The sequence below is a fragment of the Vombatus ursinus genome, unplaced genomic scaffold, assembly GCF_900497805.2.
Source record: "Vombatus ursinus unplaced genomic scaffold, bare-nosed wombat genome assembly UNPS02014818.1, whole genome shotgun sequence".
Lineage (NCBI taxonomy): Eukaryota > Metazoa > Chordata > Mammalia > Diprotodontia > Vombatidae > Vombatus > Vombatus ursinus.
This window is the reverse complement of record NW_020954596.1, coordinates 60,730,906-60,744,749: the sequence shown is the minus strand read 5'-3', so window position 1 is coordinate 60,744,749 and position 13,844 is coordinate 60,730,906. Positions and strand designations below refer to the sequence as shown.

Genomic DNA, 13,844 nt, shown 5'->3' with positions numbered 1-13,844 from the left:
TGTGTGTGTATGGAGGGGGTTTGACAGAAAGCTTAGGCATCTGAGTTGAAGATGAATTGTCATGAGGGAAGACTTGAGATGATCAGAGCCTGTAACAGTGTGGTACTTGTGTCTCTCCAAGTGGATGCTACAAGAGACTTTTCGAAGATGGAATCAACAGTTCTTGGCAACAGATTGGGTATGTGGTGGGAGGTGAGAGTGAAGAGTTGAAGATGACATGTAGGCTTCCAGTCCAGGTAACTGGGAAGATGGTGGTGCCCTTGAGGGCAAGAAGGATGTTCAGTAGAGGTAATAGTTTGGGGAAACAGGAGTTCAGAAAATGATGGCACACATTGGGCTTCTGCAGTTGGGGTATATAAAACTGGTAGAGAGGCCAGTTGTTTATTTACTAAGACAGTAAGAAGACAGGAACTATTCAATAAATTTTGTGATTCCCACATTTAGGCCCAACTTATTTCTACCAAGGAGAACAAAACTAAAAAAATTATTTAAATTTACAAAGCTTTTCTATGATTTCAAGGGTCAGCATGGCCAGTGATTACAAAGCTGCTCTCAGGAAACTCTGGGTTTGAGTCCCAACTCCAATACATGCTGGCTGTCACTAGGCAAGTCAGAGAAGATACAGATCTGTACCTGGTAGAAGTGTCTTCATGGAGGGTTCCAATATATATCAGTATATCAGAGAAATCACAGGTTCAGTCCTATTCCCAACCATATTATGGCTGAAAAAGCACTTTGTTGCCTCAACAAAAGGCAGCAGATGCACAATGATTTTGGCCCCAAAGCCTTGCAAGGGGGCTGTACGTAATTGGGGCTCCACTTATTTCCTTTTCCATCCCAAAGAAGCCTTTATCTTTATTGAGCTAGTATCAAGTTCAGGTTTTATGGGATCATATATCTTACCCCTTATTTTATCTATGAGGAAACTGAGGCCCAGATAATTGACTTTCTAAGGTCATATAAGTAGCAAAGAGCTAAGCTAAGATTCAAACCCAGATCTTCTGATTTTAAGTCCACTCTTTCTACTGTACTGTGCTATCTCCCCTAAGTGGGAAAGGCTTACAAGGCAACAAAAATGTATTAAGTGCTTACAATGTGATAGGCACTGTGCGTATATAGATTTTTGAATTCTGGATTTTGAATTCATTATACTTCAGATTGAACATAACTATTAATAATTATTATTCTGGAAGGTAGAGAAGATGGTCAATGAGAAAGAAGATAACTGAGCAAGGTTCTGAAAGAGGCAGGAGAAATGGTATGAAGAGGCAGAGACAAAAAGGAGACTTTTGGGGGGGAGCTATAGAGAGGTTTTGAGGTGAAGAGGGAGAATGACACCATGGATTTTATGAAATTCACGTCAAAAAGTCAAGGTCAGAGTAGAGGGCCATAAGAGAGTAGGTCCAAAGATCAAAAGTAAAGAAACAGTGGGAATTTTTTTTTTTTTTAAGTTGAATCATAAGAACTAGAGGCATGGGAGCCCAAGCTAAAAAAAAAAAAGAAAAAAAAAAGAAAAAAAGGTCTGTTTGGTAAACACAACTGAACTTTAACACTCTGAAATGCAAATACTCTTCCACCTGTTTTCAGTAATTGCCTTTCCCGGGGGTGAGGGAAAGGCCACGTTGCCCTCTAGGTCCTCAAGTGTGGCCCTTTGACTGAATCCAAATCAGTTAAAGGGTCACATATGGCTTCGAGGCCACAGGTTCCCTACCCCTGGCCTTTCCTAAAGATACCTGAAGGAAGCATGGAGATGGGGTCATAACCCAGCACAGGTTTCTCAGGTTTCCTCTAACTATCCTTCATTTTCTTTCCTCAGCCTCAGACAATAGATGGTTACAACAGTTTCTTAGTAACCTGCATGTACTCCTAGAATGCCTGTCATTGGAAAATTGCTGCTCATACCTTCTGCCAACATTAATCTTGTACTTATCTCATTTTACATCTCGGTGAAACAGAGGCCTAGTGCTTTACCTCAGGCTACCCATGGCAGCCTGAGAAAAATTGAGTTGTCTCTATACCTAACCCTTAACTACACAACCTTTTAAAAAAAAAGTCATGGGGGCAGCTAGGTGGTACAGTGGATAGAGCACCAGCCCTGAAGTCAGGAGGACCTGAGTTCAAATCTGGCCTCAGACCAAACACTTGACACTTACTAGCTGTGTGTGACCCTGGGCAAGTCACTTAACCCCAACTGCCAAAAAAAAAAAAAAAAGTCATTCATATTGCTACCTGAGACAGAGAACAAAGCTACTCCTGACTGCTTTCTCTTTCTAAGTGGATATGAGGAACTCCAAAGAAGAGCCATCTTTTGTATCTGAGAATGTTTTTTTCCAGGAGCACTTCTCTGTTCCCTAATTGCTTTTAGTTTACCATTTTATTCACCTATCACAGGGATTCCAGCAAATAGGAGCCTTTCCTTAAGAATGAACTGTATAAGCTAATACCTATGATATAATAGAAATGCCAAAAGAACTCCAGACCCACACATTTCCACTCAAACATGGGGAGGGAGGGAGATTTTTCTTTCTTGTGTCTTCCCCCAAATAAAAGGGAAATAATTATCTTTGTGGGCAGCAAACAGGTCTTACACTTCTTTTGTATTTCCCATAAATGCCCACCCTAGAATTGGTCAGAATAGGTCTTCAAAAACACCATTTGGCTGGTTGAGTTTTACTTCTCTTCACACCCAAATTCATGTTTTTTGAGAAGAAATGTTATTTTAAGAGGGGGAGTGAATAACACTAAAGTACTATACAGTATGTGGTACTTCTGGGGCCGTGCGATATACATAACCTTCTGGGTGTGTTCTTGTAACTGAATTTACCAGTGGTAAATACCATACTGATGCACGATGTGTGCACCTAAGGCAAAATTTGACTAGGCAGGTCATGAGGCCTACAAAACTGCCACTGCTAGCAACTGTTGAGTCAGTATTTTATGAGGTCTTCTAACAATAAAACAGAGTTTGAAATATGCTGTGTAACATTATTCCTTTAATTTTATGGTGAGTCTGACGTTACCCAAACATTACCATTAAATTGTGCACGGGGGGGCAAAAAAAAAATACACAGGGGAAAAAGAGATACAGAGGAAAAGAAAATCTGGAAAAATTATTTTATTGCAGGATATCTATGAGCACCAGTAAACTGAAGTAAATATATAATACAAAATACAACTGCTTCCCTAAGGGCCTAATGCTTTATCATGATGTGATGAAGACCTTCTGCCCTCAAAGGCCATGCCAGCAGAGTCCCAGTTCTAGCCATAACAAGCTAAAAAGGCTCCATGAAGGGGTCCAGAGACAGACTGTGTGTCTGTTGCTTACAGACCAGCCTAGCTAAGCTGAGAGACAAAATACTAGAAGGCTGGCCATTGTATACATTTTTTTTGGGGGGGGGTTGGGAGGAGGGGAGAAGAGGGTACAATTTATGAAAACATCTACTAAGGCTTGTGTAGAGGTTGGTTTGTCATCTGCATCAGCAGAGGGGAGACCCCCACAAATTAAATTTTGGATCCTTGAAGTACAGAACATAATTAAGGGATAAGGCTAACCAAATTATATTTATTGAAGGCCAACACTAGTATACAAGGGTGAGAGCTAAACTGTGGAGTCACACACATGACTTCTTCTCAGTACATTTTTGGTCACCAGGTAAGCCACACGATGTTATTATGAGGTAGCACATGATTATCTTTTATATTGTACAGACAAAGTCAGAGAGATTGAGTTAATCCTCAGTATTGCCAAAGGCAGCCAATTGAAGAACTCAAGACTTTATACTACCACTGCAACATTTCTACATTGGCAGAGTAGGATATTTGTGGAATTTTCCAAGAATTTGACAGCTTTCACTTAGGTACAAAGAGCTGTTCACCATGATCCTTCAGAGTACAATGCTGACTCCGGTTTTGCAAGGATTCTCTAGCCAAAGGTAACAAGTCAATGGCCAATGGCTGGCTCAGGTCTCTTTTCTCTGCCTTCAGCTCCTCTGGTGACCTTCCCACTTCCCCTGCTTAGTCTACGGCCCCACAAAAGCTGGAAGGGCCTTGGGAGGCAGATGTTAGGCTCCAGCCCACATCTGGGTTCTACAACTGGACCTCTCTGGCTTTAAAAATCAAAACAATTGTCTCTACAAGTGTAACTCAAATTATCCTGGAAAATTAGAAAGAGATAAAGAGGACCAGGAAGAGGAAGACAGAATGATGAAACTTAAGAACTTTCTAGTAACAGTGACTTCTGCACAGGGGACTTATTATTTGGTTTGAAGTCCTTTAAATTCCTGGAATATCAGACAGATCTAAATTCTAAAATACAAAAACTCAAAAGATGGGCGATTTCCCTACATAGGGAACTCCTTCAATTAATGAACATTATGACCCCTCTATGATCTGGTAGATCAATCCTAGGGAGTTGCATGACTTACCCAGGGGTCACAAAGCTAATAACCGGCAGAGGATGGGATCTGAACCTAGGTCTTCCCGATTTCAAGCCCAGCCCTTGTTGGGCTTAGCACATTGCTGCTATAGTCTATATTCCCATATTGAGTTGGAAAAATGTCTTCTAAAGCCAAATACAAATGACTCTGATTCTCTGATGTTTGGGATTATTTGTACCATATGGGCTTAAATCAATAAGTGACTGTAATGTGTTTGACATTGCCAGAGTAGAAGTAGTTTCATTCCTGAGCTATGCTAAAGAGTCTCCCTTTACTCCTGATAACTGATGTATTTCTCTGGAAAACCTTACACCATTGGTCTGAATATAGGCTGTACTGCTAAATCTGAAAGGAAAGACAAATACATGGAGACAAACTAGAAAAATAAAAAACCCAAAACACCAAAGCTTATAGACTACACTTAAATTTCATACAAGCCACATTTGGGAGGGGAGAAAAGCATAGATTATATTTGGGCCAGCAGGAGCATGGTTTCTAATGAAGTGAAGATTAAGGGAGAAAACAAAAGAGAGGAAGAAGCTTCTAATGGTTTTTTTTTTTGGGAAAAAAAGGATTCTGTAGTAACATGTAAGAAGGTAGATTCCCATTAGTAGAGGATAATGGTTTTGTGTTACAAATATTCACTTATAAGGGAGATGACAGGTCAGCTGAACCGTAACTCTTAGAAATCTAAGCAGCTTTTGCATAAACTCAAAAGGAACAATGGCTCACATCCCTCTTCTTTCCCTGCTTCTACTACCATCTATACAATTGTCCTAATTGTATAGTTACATGGCATACACATACCAGAAAACATAATTGACTTGGTTGAGGTAAACACACTAATATCTCCTATTCACAAAATTAGATATAATCACAAAGGGCAGTGTTTCTGTAAGAATAGGATAATAACTTTAGAATGTGCCTAGTCAGGCATATATTTGATACTAGCAAAAAACCTGAAGTTAGAAAAGAGGTCAACAATAGCATCTGATTTATCTGTACTTCTTCAGGGAATAGAATGTTTTTGGATTATGCATCATTACACCTCCAGCCAATGACAAAAGCACTTGCTCTTAGAGGACAACACAGTCATCACATCTTTGCGCTTTTAAAATTATGAACTCAAGATTACCGTAAGGGAGCTGAAAAGTAATTTGACTTAGAAGTAATATCAACCTACAAAACGGAAAGTCTGGTGCTATATTCTTAATGTTGCACTGAATTCCAATGAGGGGGCTGGACTATATTTTCCTGCTTAGGGATCCTTTGCTCATGCATTACATATCATTCTTTCATTAATCAAGGATGATACTTAATTCTTAACGGCTTATTATTAGAAGTGTAAACATTATCCCATTCCTACGTAAAGGTGAACTTTTTCAGTCTGAGAACAGAAATACTTTAAGTCTTTCAAAGGTTAAGTATCAATAACTTTTGTGGGGAGGCTAGTCAGCATGTCACCATTTGTTTACATAGTGCTGCTTAAATGATTAAATCCAATAGGTTAGGGTATTTGAAGGCTCCTCACATAATGGAAACCAACTCAGGTAAACATGAGTCAGTCGGACAATGATAATGAGAGAACTTCGTCCAGCGCTATTTGCTACAAAGCATCCAGGAGCCAGCCAGTTCAAGACAACTTAGCTCTTGACCTGTCAAAAAAGCTGTCATTTTAAGAAGCTTGCAACTACAAGGTGGTCCCATGACATGCAACCTGAAAATGGGATTTTCGCTGAGCATTCAAGTTAGACTGCGAACCAAGCAAGGAGTCTATACGTGCTTCCAAGTTCTTGGAGCTTTCTGATAGTGGCTTGCAAAAGCACAAGATAGCTCCAAAAAACTTGTTTTCCCTGAAACCGCCTGTAAGCTGCTGCAATATTTTGTCATCTTCAGATGTTAAGACAGTACAAAAAAGACTGGAGGAGTGTCCTACATTCTTGATGGGCCTCTGCTGTACAGCCCAGTTAGTAAACCTCACACTGACTAGACAAACCATCCAGAGCCACAGGCCATCTTATTTCTTTCTTCCTCTTCTTTTTTTTTTTTTTTCCTGAAACATAGTAATAGTTCTTCTTGGTGTGCTTTGAAGTGGCCTAGAAAAGTCTCATCCATTGCAGTTGTTTTTTTTTTTTTCTTTCTAAGTTCCACTTATGATGAAGTAGAACTAGAATCCTCCTAGAAATCCTCCACTTATTTCTTGAAGTTTCTTTCTTTCTGTCCATGAGGCTATTTTATCCATTCTGGTTTTCATATAAAAATGGAAGCAATCTTTTTGGATAGTTCTGTCCAGCACACCAAGCCTTAGCAACAAATAATTCTCCTCTTAACACCATTATCTCATCACTTTTGCTCTTGGGAATGTAAATTCTCTTGCTCAGAATCTGAAAAGGTTTTGTTTTGTTTGTTTTTAAGATGCAGACAATCTTAAAACAAAAACGGCACATAAGCCTTCCTATGCTTTGGATAGGAGTCAAACTTGCTCAGGTAAAATTTGTGGCTCAAAACAGCAGCCAAGGCCTGGCTGAAGAGGACGTATGATACCACAAGCCACCAGGTAAAATTACAGAATCCAAAGGTGACGGCCAAGGACACATAGATCATCAGTTCTGCAAAATAATTAGGGCCAGAAACATATTCAAACCAGTCTCCAAAAGGAATTCTGTAGTTAGAGTGAATGACCTTTCCTGAAATGAAAAAAAGACACAGCATGAATTTGAAATGAAGGTGTTTTTTGAAGTGAGTTCATGCTCCAGAAAACATGCAGTTATACTTGTGTCTATATTAGTCTCACCTACCTACATATAAAACACATAACCCTGAAATAATATGACTAATTTCTATATAAAAAACTATACAATTCAGAAAGCCAAACATTAATAATTATAAAATAAAAACTAGTACAAAAAGTTTGTGTAAAAAAGAGATAATTAGCATTGTATTTGAAAAAAAAATCCCAACTTAATGTGATAACCTCATCTTTTATATAAGCTTGATGACAAAAACTGAGATCATTACATGTTAAGGACAACTTTCTATAAAAGACTTAATTTTTTAGATCAAAACTGAATTTATTAGAAGAAACAACCAACCACTTGGCAGGCCAATTCAGAAAATAAGAGGATTCTCAGGCTAACCATGTAAATTATCTGGATTATTTTAGGCCAAAAAGTATACTTTGAGTTAAAGGTTACTTTCTGGGGCTTGATTATCTTGTATTTTTGCATATAACAACAACAATAGCAGCTAGCATTTCAAAGTTTGCGAAACCTCTTAAATAGCTCACTTTGCTCTCACAACAACCCATTACAAATGTAGAAACAACCTATCCCAAAGGCTGATGTTTAATTTTACTTTTAAAGAAGGAAAGACAACTTAAAGAGCAGGGTAACTGCAGATGGATAAACAAAGGGCTAAAGTTTGAGAGGTTATAAATTAAAATTTTTCTTTTTACCCTGGCATATTTACATGTAGTTTGAGGCCAAGATAGGATCTCTCAGAGTCAGTATTCCAAATTAGACAAGACTTACAAGGTTCTTGGAGAAAGGAATTAAAAATACTTACTATCTGTGCATTTCAGAGGCATAAAATGTTAAATAAACGCTAAGTAAGGCAACAGAATTCCATACCCCCCAAGACAGTGAGCACATGAATTAGGAGCTCCATATTCTTAGGAATTCCAAAATTTCCTCGTTGTCAATGGATTTAATTTATTCCTCACCAATTTTTTTTTTTTTTTTTTACTAGAAAAGCAGTTAACTGACCAATTGGGTTTTCTTCTCTTCCTTTCTCATGATTCTAATAGGAACCATGACAAATGTCGCTAATACTTTATAGTATGCTTTCAACAACTCTAGGAGGTAGGTGGCTGGTAGTAGTATTATCCCGTTTCTCCGATGTCAAGATGTCTGTCCAAAAGGTGGGCAACAGGATAGCACTTTAGAATCACAGAATTTTGTTTATTTTAAATGTTTTAAATTATAAACCTAATCACCCAACATGTACATTTCAATGTACAAGTATTAAAAAAGAGGTTTAAATGTAAAATTGTAAACTTGTTAGATTTTTTTTTAGCATTTACTAAATTTTAACACGGTAGTAACAAGACTGCCCTGTTATCGTGCCTTTCTGAATTTCTATTTTTCTTCTGCATATTTTAAAATGTTTTATAGATGCTCTTTTTTTGAATCTCTATTACTACCCACTAATTCTTTGTGCACCACCTCTCCCCAAACCCTTCCTCATAACAAATGATTGTCAAGCAAAACAAAGCAACACATCAGCTATGTCTGAAAAATGTAAGAATCTTTGAACATTAAAGCTGGAAGGGATAGAAATCATCTGGTCTAAACCCCTCATTTTACAGATGAGAAAACTGAGACCCTGATAGGTAAAGTGATTTGCACTAAGATATATGTCTGGTGAGTGAAGAAAAGAACAATTGTCTCTGAAGATGGGCAATTATAGGCTGGAAATTTCAATAAGCTCACCTGAATCATTTTTCCTCATATTAGCCAGGATGACATGGCACCTGTGTTGATGGACAGATGACCAGACGTACATCATCATCCCCAGGATATGGAACCAACGTGTTTGCATCAACAGACCTTTCCCTGTGTAAACTGTGGATGTGATGTGACAGTTACCTGATTAGTAAAATGTTGTTATCAGAAATATAGCATGTTTGAAAAAAGAAAAACCTTGTTGAGTTAGCTCAGGGGCAGAACTCATGTATCTATCCCACCAGTCTGATTTTCTCCTTCAGGACCTGGAAGGTACGCTTGTCTGGATGCAGAATGGAGAAACTCCCCTTCCCTTCAGTTCTCTAGACAAGGGTCAGCTTTGCTCTCCATTGGCTGACAAATTCTGGAGCCACTGGCACAAAATCCTATACTACTAGATATTTTTCTCCATCATCATACTCTAGGTCATGTCCCCTTTCAGAAATGGGGACCTATTGCTCTTGCTAGCAATAATGATATGATACATAAGATTGTGGGGTACCATTACTTCCACCATGAAAAAGTACAGTGACAGGTTTGTGGCAGGGAAAGCAGTGGGCTCTATCTACGTCACAAAACAACTGTAAATAAATCTCTGTTCAAAAGCTTTGCTTAAAGGCGATTCATTCTGTTCTAATGTCAGGAAAAGTTTCTAGAAAAATGGAAAGTAGTCATTACTTCTGCATACTACACAAATCTACCATGAAGACAAATTAAGAAGCTGATGGGAGGGGTCAGAAATGAATTCTTTCTCAACATGCCTAATGTGGAAATATGTTTAACATGATTGTACACGTATAACTTACATCAGATTGCTTGTTGTCATGGGGAGGGGAGAAGGAAGAGAGAGAAAGAAAAATCTGGAACTCAAAATCTTATAAAAATGAATGCTGAAAACTAAAAAAAAACAAAAAACAAACCAAAACTCCAAACCCAAAAAACCACAAGTTACAGATGCAAAAGTAGATAGATGCCTTCTGAGTGAAGGGATCCTAATCCTTAGTTACAGGAGTCTTATGGATTATAGGATCAGAGTTTTAGAGCTAAAAGAGATGTTATCTAGTGCAATTCTCTCATTTTATAGATGAGAAATCTGAGACCCAGAGAGGTGTGACTTCCCCAATGTCATACAGATAGGACTTGAATGTAATTGCAGGAAAAGAATCTCCAGGGGTAAAAAAAAAAAAAAATCTTAAAATCCATAAATAAGTCTAAAAATATGAAATAGCAAATGGCACAATCTTCCTCCTAAAAGATTATTTTACTTGGGGCTTGTTAACCAGGTGGCTCAGACAGCAACGTTCCAGGTGACCTTCCTAGAAAGCAGATAGGATGGCCAAAGCTTCAATTAACAGTAAGGGAACATTTGCTAAATTATACTACCATAAAGGAGGTGGGGCAGAAATGTGTATCCAGTACACAGATAAAGATAACAGAAGGTAGGATGAGGGAAAAGGAGAGGTCCAAGTAAGACCCTGTAGGAATACTGGAGCAACAACCCTGGCAGATGGGTGCCTGGCCATATTATTAGAAGGGGTAGGGTGAAGGGAAGGTTCAATAAAGGTTACGGTATCTAGTACCTGGCAAATGCACTCTAAAGTCCATCTGTGCCCACTTCTCCCTGGAGTTCTCATAAGAGAAGTTCAGAAAGCAATCCAAGTGGAGTGGAAACAAAATCTGACCTACAGCTCCAGGAGAGCTGAGTGATGTCAATCACCGCATCAAAACACAAATATTTATAAAGTGTTAGCTATGTGTCAGGCACTGTGCTAGGTGCCGGGGAGTGAGGAGGCTGGAAGCTAACAGCCAAAAGCCCTTTGGAAAAAAAGCAGAGCTCTTATTGCAGAAAACCCAAAGGTGTCTGGTATTCATCAAGAATGTGTGAAAATCATGACAGTAGCTGAAAGTGTGTCAAAAAAAGTTCTTCTCAGTATGAAAAACACCACATCTCAATTTAATTTAGCTAATTAAATTCAGAGCAACTTAAATGAGTCATATTATTCTAGGGATATTGAACTATCAGAGGTATCTACCTGGCTGTGTCATGACCTAGGGAGAAAATAAATACGGCACAAAGAGAGGAAGTAAGAACAAAAATAATTTAAGAAGCCTCCTCTGAAAGCCTGCTGATGCCTTCTGGGGAAATTTAGATGGAGTAGTAGAAATCAAACTGAACCATTGCTTAAGTATTAGACATACAGCAAATTCCATCTAAATTTGTATAGATGACGGAAGTGTCACCTTTAGGAATCAATGGGGAAAGATGATCCTGGGAGAAAAGAGATTCACGTCAGAGAGAAATACAGTGCTGGAATCCAGGTGCTACAGCTGCTGTAATAATAACCAACTTGCACTAAAGATGTAAAGATGCTGGTAGAACATTTTGAGACTGAACACTCACTACAACCCAATTTCTTACAGTGTTCAATACCACTGTATAGAAGTTAAAGGACACATTGCTCCTTTCTCTTAACAACTGATTAAACTGTTTTCATGGAATGTACCTTACAGGGGTGTTGCTTGGGTGCTTGCAGGGAAATGTTGTGTCAAGACAAAGTTTATGGGTAGCATTTAAAAATTAAAACACAATTCACAAAGTTGATTTTCCTCTAATCAGTAGTTCTTAAGCCTTTTTGTATCATGGCCCCTTTGGCAGTCTGGTGAAGATTGTGGACCCCTTCTTAAAATAATGTTTTTAAACAATTAAGGAAAATACTTAATTTCAGTGAGAGGTTAATGGAAATAAAGATATAATTTTTTCCCTCATCCCCAATTTTTTCCCCTCCAAGTTAATGGACTTCCAGAAATCTGTCAGATCTTTGGCATCTATGGATCCCAGGTCAAGAACCCAATACTCCAAATACAAGGAACGTTAAAAATATTTTAGTATGCTATTTCAGTTTCAATCTCATACTACTCTTTTCCTCTTTTCTCTGACTGTCCCATTAAAATAGCTTGTTATTTGTGATGTGGAGTAGATGCTAAATTAATGGCTCTGTGGTACCATATCCTACACTCTTATAGGAGATGGGAATGTTTTGTTATTTGCCATAGGATTAAGGGCTTTTTCTCATTGTAAACCTGGATTTGAATAAACCATTCCCCTGAGGAGAGGGTCAGGAGTCATAATGTAGCAACCTGAGCAGAGCAAGTGGTTAGAGGCAGTAGCTGGGCCAGGTAAAGGTATCCATTGTTCTTTGGCTAGGGCTCCATCTGCTATCTCAGCTTGACCTCCCCTATGCCCCCTTGAGGACCACACCCTCGCTGAAATAGCAAAATCATATTCAGGCATACACTTCTGTTGTTTGTACTTACAAATGCCTATCTGTGCTTGCTGCTCACTTTGCCATAAAGATCACAAGCTCCTCAAACCCAAGGGGCTGTATCCTCCAATTTTCGAATTTCCCATAATGCCTGATCCGGCATTCTGCCCCAAACTACACTGTTAATGAATCCCAAAGAGCTAAGCCGGCACTCACCATTCCTTCTGTCAACTGGCACTTGGCTCAGCACGGTGAAGCCGATAATGACATAATAAGAGATTCCAAAGCAGTACTGAACCACGTGAATCACGCTGTCGGAGAACACGCTGATGAAGAGGCACTCGACCAGTCTTCGGACGCTGTGGAGCCACATAAGCACTAGCACCAAGAAGGCAGACAGCACCAGCTCATCACCTGCAACAGAGAGCACAACACACGCAGCATGTTCCTCTCCTGGGGCTTCCGAAGCTGTTTTCCCACTGTCAAACATAGAACCTTCGAGCAAGAGACTTTAGTACTAGTTTAAATAGTTTAGCTTAAAGACAATTTAGTACAACCTCTCATTTTTATAGATATATAGTAACTAATGTCCACAGTTTCTCCCCCCCCCCCGCCCCATTTCATCATTGGCTAATTAAGTGGCAGTCATGGAATGGGAAGCCTGTTCTCCTGATACCGAGAAAGCACCAGACCTGGAGTCAGGAAGACCTGAATTCAATCCAGTCTGAGACACTTACTAGCTGTGTGGCCCTGGGCAAGTCACTTAACCGCTGCCTGCCTTAGTTTCTTCAACCATAAAATGGGGATAATAAGAACACCTATCACACAGGACTGTTGTGAGGATCAAATGAGATATTTATAAAGTGCTTAGCACAGTGCCTGGCACATAGTAGGTGCTACAAAAATGTTTACTATTAATTATCTTAAGCATCCTATCATAGCTCTGCTGTAGATTAGGCCTACACAATCTGCAGCCCAAGGGCCACTCACGACCTTCAGGCACGCCAAAGGATTTTGGGCGGCCTTTGAAAAATGTAGGCCTGCTATAAATGATACTTTCTGAGCTATATGGAAAGCACGTTGCAGACAGATAAAAATTATCTGGTCTGAAAGACAAGAGAAGTTATTTGGGAGGATGGGTTTCATCCTGTGGAGGTCCCTATATCTTGGAAGGCCAAGATCTGCCCGTGCTTCCTAGAACTTTGGGCAGACAAGACTAGCCTTGGAAAGCTGAAAAGGCATTTATATGTTGCATATGCAGATGAATTCTTCTGCATCCTTTCTTATTCTGGTCCACGTGGGGACAGGGGAGAGAAGTCATTTAAGAGACAGAACAAGGAAGAGTCATATAGAGACACAGACTGAACCAGAAAGGGACAGTGAATTAAAAACCAAACCCAAAGCAGGAAAATTGCATTTCACATGACAAATCAAATTACAGGACAGCCCTGCTCTGGACCTTCCCCTTCTCTCCCTTTGAGTGCCACTAACTGTTTAATAACACACACAGACACACAGACACACACAGACACAGACACACAGACACACACAGACACACACAGACACACACAGACACACACACAGACACAGACACAGACACACACACACACACACACACACACACACACACACACACACACACA

At 39.3% G+C, this 13,844-nt stretch overlaps 1 protein-coding gene across 1 annotated transcript in view; it reads right to left on the bottom strand.

Moving 5' to 3' along the window:
• Positions 1–3,100: 3,100 nt before the first annotated feature.
• SRD5A3 (steroid 5 alpha-reductase 3) overlaps positions 3,101–13,844 on the bottom strand; it is a 22,375-nt gene continuing 11,631 nt past the window's right edge. Inside the window, exons 3-5 of the mRNA XM_027836685.1 lie at positions 12,418–12,615; positions 8,927–9,058; positions 3,101–7,123 (exon numbers count right to left, since the gene is read on the bottom strand). Of these exons, the coding sequence (XP_027692486.1) occupies positions 6,864–7,123; positions 8,927–9,058; positions 12,418–12,615 (590 nt within the window). The 3' untranslated portion in view covers positions 3,101–6,863. The remainder of the gene's footprint in view (positions 7,124–8,926; positions 9,059–12,417; positions 12,616–13,844) is intronic.